The 8,286-nt window shown below is 29.6% G+C and overlaps 1 protein-coding gene across 1 annotated transcript in view; it reads right to left on the bottom strand.

Annotated features, from left to right (window-relative positions):
- LOC117167919 (G-protein coupled receptor Mth2-like) overlaps positions 1 to 7,944 on the bottom strand; it is a 105,658-nt gene extending 97,714 nt beyond the window's left edge. The window contains exons 1-2 of the mRNA XM_033353165.1: positions 7,728 to 7,944; positions 2,917 to 2,995 (exon numbers count right to left, since the gene is read on the bottom strand). Coding sequence (XP_033209056.1) covers positions 2,917 to 2,995; positions 7,728 to 7,854 — 206 coding nt within the window. The 5' untranslated portion in view covers positions 7,855 to 7,944. The remainder of the gene's footprint in view (positions 1 to 2,916; positions 2,996 to 7,727) is intronic.
- Positions 7,945 to 8,286: the final 342 nt, after the last annotated feature.

The following is an 8,286-nucleotide window of genomic DNA, read 5'->3' as shown; positions in this document are numbered from 1 at the left end:
AGTTTTTGTCAAATGCCCACGTTTTGAGACCCCCTGAATCCGAAAAACAGGTTTTAACGAATGTGTCTGTCTGTCTGCCTGTCTGCCCATATGTCTACCTGTGAACACGATAACTCTTGAAAAAAATAAATCTATTAGATTGGCCTATGGTACAATCGCTTAGTGTCCTAAACTAAAGTTCAGGTTCGTTAGCCAGCCATTTTGGATAAAAATTCAAAAAGTTTGGGAAAATTTTGAATGTTTCTGAATGCCCTACAAGATTATCATGACAACTTTTTGAATTTTCTTGAAAAATAAACAATTCAAATTTTTACAGCATACAAAATAATGAAAAATCCAAAAATTACATTTTTCAGTCAAACTATGGAAAGTAAGGTAAAAGATGAGTGCACAAAAATTATGCATTTGAAAAAGATCTATAAATTTGTTATTAACCCTTTTTTAAAAGGATGCGTAGTTTTCAGTTTTCAGTAGGTTTCAAAAATTTAATTTATTATGTTTTTAATGCTATTTTTTACTGTTAAAACCAAAATCAGAACTATCAAAAAATTGTTTATGTCAAAAGGTCCACGTTTTGAGACCCCCTTAATCCGAAAAACAGAGTTTTACAAATCTGTCTGTCTGTATGTCTGTGAGCCTATTTTGAAAATGTGTGAATTCACATTTTTTCATGATTCAAAAATTGACTGTACTTGTACTGTACTTTTTCATAGTACTCAAGAAGAAAATTTTTAATTTTCGATAGCCCTATAATATTATCATACCAGTTTTTTGAATTTTTTAGAAAAATTTAAAACTCAAATTTAGACCGCACAAAAAATGATCAAAAATGGCATTTTTTGGTCAAACTATGCAAGATAGGGAAAAAGAATGATAAGACAAACATTATGCACACAAAAAATATCTACAAACTTGTTGTTAATCGCTTTTTTATAGGACACGTAATTTTGTTTTATTTATAAAAAACATTGAAAATACAAAAATTAAATTTTTCGACACACGACACAAGTTAGAAAAAATAAAAAGATAACATTTTTCACCGAAAGTAGAGCAAACAAATTTTTATTAATTTTTGTTTACATTCTCATCAGAGAAGGTATTAGATTTGTGAAAAATTCGACACCCCCCCCCCCCCCCCCCCCCCCCCCCCCCCCCCAGTTTTCGTCAAATTTCCACGTTTTGGGACCCCCTGAATCTGAAAAATAAGTTTTTACAAATGAGTCTGTCTGTGAGCCCGATAGTTATTGAATAAATCATTTTATTAGATTAGCCTCTTGTACACTATTTTAGTGTCCTAGACTAAAGGTCAAGTTCGTTAGCTAGCCATTTTGGATATAAAATTCAAAAAGTGAGCGCATTTTGGATATTTTTTAGACCACTTGTTTCAAAAATCAGAAATTTTCTGTATGGATGTTTATAGTATTCAAAAAGTTGAACAATTCATTCTGATGCCTTTTTTCATAAAACCAACTATTACCAGAGTTAAAGAATTTAACAAAATTCCAAAAAACACACAAAAATGAATCTTCTAAGCCAAATAACGGACGATATGACAAATAGGTAAGAAAAGAAAAAATTTCATTTCTCAATGCCCTTTGGAATTATCATAAAAACTTTTTTAATTTTCTTGAAAAATCAAAAATTCCAATTTTGACAGCATACAAAATAAGGAAAAATCCAAAAATTTAATTTTTTCATGCAACAATTTCACAGTATTTCAAAGATTCTCAAATATATAAATGCATTTTCAAACAAAACAAGAAATATATATACATAATTATATATGTATATTTTAGAAGTTAAAAACGGTAAGGCTGCTGAGTAGACCGTATGTGCAAAGTTTAAATAATAAAAAACATAGGAAATTAGCAGGTTCAGGTTATGGAAAAACGACCAAATTTGCAATAAAATTTTTATTAACAAAATTTTTTTAAATAATGCGCATTTTTTTAAACGGGACAATAAAACTTCGTCTGTTTTAATACAAATGCAAATTACGAATTACAAGATATACATTTATGGGAATGATCAGGGATAAACTTGAGTGCGAAGCACGAGATAGTGAAGAGAATGTGTTCGTTAAAGCCGAAGGAGCTTTAACAAAAGAGAATTCACAATCACCAAATTACTATTTTCGCGCTCAAACTTGCGAGCAAATTTTTTTTGGTTAATATTTGTGGCGGTGCCCTAAAAAGTTTAGCACGTTTCGATAAAACCCTGAAACATGAGTTCAATTTTTCAAAAATTCAAAATTTCCCCATGTTAATTAAATGGAATTTTGCAGTGCCAGATGGCAAGTGTTAATATTATAATTTCGAAAAACATAAATTTGCGGATTTTCTTTCTCCGGAAATGGAAACTTTGTGAGGGGGGGGGGGTGCCTTGCCTTGTAGTTAGAAAAGCGTATATTGGACCACCCTAATAGGCATATTGTCTATTTGGCCATGTAGTAAATTATAAACTTCGGTAATAAATAAAAAAATGTAAATAAAAAAGTGATTTCCGGACTAAGTGTTGAAATTTGTGTGATAACCAAATTAACGGTTGTCAACGGAGAGAGATAAAAATTGTCCAAAGTTAGTAATGTAGTTTGTGGCTGATCCCGAAAAAGAGGTCAGAGGGGAAAGGTTAAAGGCATGAGGAAATCCAGATCTTTTGTTCGCAATAAATAATCGTCACCGACCTATATGTAGAGACCGACTTAATTTATAAAATTTAATTTATTAACAAAGTTGTTATTTTTTATTGTTAATCCACCGTCCTAATCGAAGCCCTAGATAGTGTGCAACAATATTAAATAAATTAAATAATCATGCAAATTCAGGCAAGAACAAAAACATTCCGTTTGTTCGAGTAACTGCGTCAAAGAGAAATCTGCCTTCTCTCGGAAATTGACTTATCATAAACATGACTTACCCGAACGTCCACCATATGTCGAAGCACATGATGTTGAGCCATGAGAACGTGGAGATAAAAGCGAACAGCAGCATGTAACCTGAGAAATTAAAAGTTTTTCAAAAAATTTTCTGAAGCCAAAAATCAAATCTAAAATATTTATAAATGTTATCATTCTAAATTTAATATTTAATTGAGCATGTAAACTGTACAATGATTGGCCACTTGAGACATTTTTCCAGGATTAGAAATTTAATGAATGTTTAAATTACCATATTAATTAAAGTGTTAAGCAGTGGACAAATTATATTGAAAAAAATTAACAATAATATATTTTTTGAACACAATTATTGGACACGGTGACAAAATAATTAGCATGGGCCAGTGATTGTAAGTGTATTATTGGCCACGGTAATTTGGTGAAATGCTGTTATTGGCTCTGGATTTTATTATGTTTGGCTGGAGCCAAAAATTTTTTTTTTGAAATGATTTCCACTCACTTTGCATTAGAAAAAAGTAACAACCAATTATTTTCATATCCTATAAAATGTTGAAACAATTTTGAATGATTTTTTGCAAATTTTGCATTGTGACCAATCAATCTGTTTTCTCTTTATTCATAATGACAATGATTGGCCACCCAATTATCGATATACAGCGTACTTAATTTAAAAATTAGAATATTATTATTTTTTAACATCAAATTTAATTAAAAGCCAAACGTTTTTAGTTAAATATATCGGTACTTTTCAAAAATAAAAATTTTGAACAAGCAAGCACACTCAATTCCGACATTTTTTCGTTTGAATATCATTATATTTTCGATGACCATGTGATTCCCTGACTGTTACAAATTTTGCTTTTAGGTTGAATTCTCGACAAAACAAATTAATAAAAACATCAACGAACTGAATGTTAAACCGAAAAGATGAATTTTCAAACAAAAATATAAATTTTCAAACAAAAAAAACTTCCTACCAAAAAAGATGCATTTCTAACAAAATACATGAAATGTCCACAAAATAGTTACATTTTTAATGAAAGAATTAAATTTTCCAGGAGGAATCTCTAAACAAAAACAAAATAATTTGTTACCAAGGAGATTAATTTTATACCAAAAAAAGAAGAATTTTCAACTAAAAAAGATAAATTACCAACCCAAAATAGAATAGTTATAATTAAAAATTAAAAAATGTTTTTTTTTTAAACACGAAAAAATTGTTAACAAAATAGTTACATATCAAAAGAACGAAATTTATTTTCAACGAAATACATCAATTTTCAACTGAAAAATCCATTTTCTAACAAAGCCCGAATAGAGAAATTTTTTTGTCAACAAAATAATGTTGCTACAATTAAAAACGATCTTTCAACAAAATAGTTAAATTTTCAAGATAAAAAGTTGTTTGGAATCAAATAATGCATTATCGACAACAAGAAAACTTATTTTTAACGAAGTAGTTCCACATTCATCCAAAGAAGACGATTTTTTAACAAAATAGTTCAAAATCCTTGATCAGAAAATTTAATTCAAAATGTAGAATTTTCTGCCTCAAAAGACGAATTTTCAACAAAACAGTTAAATTTCTAACAACAAAAAATTGACTTTTTCTATTTTCAACAAACCTGCTGAATTTTTTATTCAAAAAAATTGTTTAGACAATTAATTATTGCGTATAAATATCTTCTCTCAGATAACTGATTTGTCCTTTTAGTTATAAACAAATGATATTTAAACAAACGAAATTAATCTTCGTTAAACTCTTTCTTTCTTATGAATATATTTTCCTGAAATAAAACATATATTTTTAACCTTTTTCAAATTTTCTGTCTTATATTAAATGTAAGTTATCCGCGAAGTAGTTTCTTTGTTAACTTTCATCAATTATAATCTTACGCGAAATCAAAAATCTATGAAAAATAAAAAATTTTAAATAAAACCGCAATTATCCAGCATTAATATAGAAGATAGCAGTTATAAATAATCATTTGTTAAAACAATTACGTTTGTTCAGTTGTATTAATTATTGACTCGATCTAGACGAAAAGTGAACAGAAAGTAAAACATTTCAGGAAAACCACGACTTTCCCATATTATTTCAAGAGAGTATTATAAATAGAAATAATAAATTGCTTAAAGAATTCATTATTCTTTTTAGCACATTTTCTCTTACAATAGTGTTAAAAAATCGCGGTTTTTCACCATTTTTAAACTTAACTTAACTTTTCTGTTTGAGCAAGGCGATAATAAATTAAATTTTAACATAAATAATTTTTTAAACAATTAGTTTTATAATAGATCAAGATCATAATTAATGTTCTTCAACAAACCAAATTGTTTAAACTAATAATTTTGAGTCCACTTTTGACTTAGTGAGGCAGTAATGAATCAAGTTAACAAACATTATTATTTAAACAACTGACTATTGTTCATAAGTGACTTCTATTGCATAAATGCTAGAAAGTTGTGGTTTTTTTTTGAAATTTTAAACTTTGCTTTGACCTTTTAGTTATGAACAAATTTAAATTAAACAAACGAGATAAATATTTTTTAAACACTCTCTTTCTTTATTACGAAAATATTTTTTTCGGATAAAACAGATATTTGAAACATTCTTCAAATTGTTTTGATGTATCATATTTAATGTAAATTTTGTTTGAAGTACTTTCTGCGAGTCCTTTGTTTAAATAAATCTTAATATTTCTTTTTTTTTCTAACTAAAAGTAAAAAAGTAACTGAAAATTTAAGAAAAAACTGTAACTTTCTAGCATTACACTAAGAAAAGATAGACATAAACAATAATGAATTATTTAACCGATTATGTTTATTAACTTGCATTCATTATTATCTCAATAAGTAAAAAGTAGGCGAAAAATTTAAAATCTTAGAAAAAGCCGCAACTATCTAGCACTGCTACAAGAGAATAAAGTTATAAACAATAAAAATTTGTTTACAAATTTTAGTTTGTTAATTGGCATTAATTACTACCTTGCTCTAAGTGAAAAGTCACAAAAATTTCAAAATTTCTGAAAAAATCGCAACTTTCTAACAGCAATCAAAGAGAATATTACAAAAAGTGATCATTAATTGTTTAAACTTTTTTTTTTTACATGAATCACTAATCTCTCTAATCTGACTAAAAAGTTGAAAACGTGTATAATAATTCTAAAAACACCACGACTTTCTCATTCTATTTTAAAAAATACAGTAGACTTTACGACAGTTCTCGCTACGACCCTTCTCGCTACGACATTTCTCGTTTCCTGATTTCTCCTTCGTTCGCTTGCCCTCACTCCTTGTCTCATCTGACGCAATGCATACGTGGCCGGCTACGCCTACTGCGCAGTGATCCCATTTTTGGCATGTTGAGTTACTGCGCTTGCCCGGCGCAGCGACTCTCATTGGTCGCTGTTGGCGCGTCATTCAAACTGGCATAATTAGCAATTATTGAAATTAAAATAGATTATGATTGTAAATTGTCCATTAATATCAGAAATAACGTAATTTGTGGTGTAAGTTTAGAAAAAAATACCAGTGCGTATATTTGGTAAACAATAGAACATTTTGTTTCAATTTGAAAGATGAATTTATATTTCATTGACAAAGGCTTTTGAAGAACAAAGATGTTTATTTAACGAGCCATGTGTATAACAAAATATTGGTACAGATAGCCGCATTTTTTAATACCAATAGACACTGGCTGGATTTTTATTATCGGCAATGATGATTTTTGTTCCTTTTTTCTCATTATGAGCGTCATTATTTGGCTTCTCTGAATTCAAAACAACAGTTCTGAGCCGAAAACATTATTTTTGACTATTTAACTATTTTTTGTACAGGCAATTTTTACATAAAATTATGTGAATATTCATACATATTATATTAAATGTTAGAAATATATTTGTTTAATCATTCTTTGGTGAAATAAAGGTTAGTCTTTTGAACTAAAAAAACTATTGATTATAAAAAAATGTAGGAGTTATTATCTTGCTCACACCTTAAACCACAATTTGCGTAATTTCTTGTCTTAGTCTGCATTTTATAATAAGTGTATATTTTTAGTTTATAAATTTTTAATTCTCTTAGGTTTGAACTGCGCGCCAATAGAGACCAATGCGGGTCGCTGCGCCGGGCAATCCCAGTAGCTAAACGTGGCAAGTTCGGATCACTGCTACTGCGCCGAACGCGGCTTGACGCAGGAGAGAGGATTATCTGACACTTCCTGTTTGCTTCCCCTACAGCCCCGAAAACGAGAAGTGTCGTAGAATCTACTGTAGATAATAACAATAATAAATTGTGTAATCAATTTATGTAAACATCTTGCAATTAGTGTAAGATAATATTTAAAGTATCAGGAACAATTCATATGATTCAAATTGCCAAAAACCATAATTAGCGCCAAAAACTTGCAAACCCGAATTTTGCACTCATGGGATTTCTTTAGAACTTAATAACATAAACTTATAGGGGCGGTATTCAAAAATACATTTTTTATTTGTATTCTGTCGCTGATTGCGAAAATAAATATTGACTTTTAAATCGATTCACCTAATGTTGACAATTCCAAATAAGAATCTACAAAAACGTCTTTTTTCTTATTAAGTTTAAGTTGTTTAAGTTTCCTAGAGCTTGCGGGACCTCTAAACATTAGTTTTTTACAAATTTTTTTTGTATGCTAAACAAATTTTTGTGCGATATGCTTGAAAATTCGAGACAAAAAAAAATTTGGACTACCCTACTGGTTACTCTATAGGGTGTTTAAACATAGTGGCCAATCATTGGAGTTTGGCCTTCCATTGTACCAATTGCCCTATATCTGAAATAAGCTTACCCATAGTTGCACACATGATTTTATTTGTAGGGTTTTCGTTTTCTGCCAAATTCTGACTTTTTGCAACATCAAAATTTATCATCGCAAGGCACGTATAGGCGACAAAGAGAGTTCCCACATGACACATCAATGTTTTTCCATGTAAATTTTGAAGCTCAGGTATACAAATGTATACCAAGAGGGTCAATAATAGACACAAAGCACTTATTGATTGAAGGATAGCACTTATCGTGAGACTGCAAAAAATGGAGACTTTTGAAATGTGTGGAATCAATTTTATGTATTAACAATTATAACTGAAACTGTTAAAACAAAAGAATCAATCCTAAACTTTTTTATTCCTAAATTCGCCATTGTATATTAAATTTTAGGGATTAGTTCCGTAAAGTTCATCCAAAATGACTTGATACTTGGCAATCCATATTTTTTATGTGAAGCTTCGTTCGGGCAGGTAGTAAATCATAAAAACAGTAAACGCACAGCCACATGACCGCACGACCAAACGACTATACGCCCACGTGACCGCACGCAGAACTATAGCCACTACAGTCCCCACTAC

Source organism: Belonocnema kinseyi, chromosome 2 (genome assembly GCF_010883055.1).
Source record: "Belonocnema kinseyi isolate 2016_QV_RU_SX_M_011 chromosome 2, B_treatae_v1, whole genome shotgun sequence".
NCBI lineage: Eukaryota > Metazoa > Arthropoda > Insecta > Hymenoptera > Cynipidae > Belonocnema > Belonocnema kinseyi.
The sequence above is the reverse complement of the archived record's forward strand: the minus strand, read 5'-3'. Positions and strand labels throughout refer to the sequence as shown.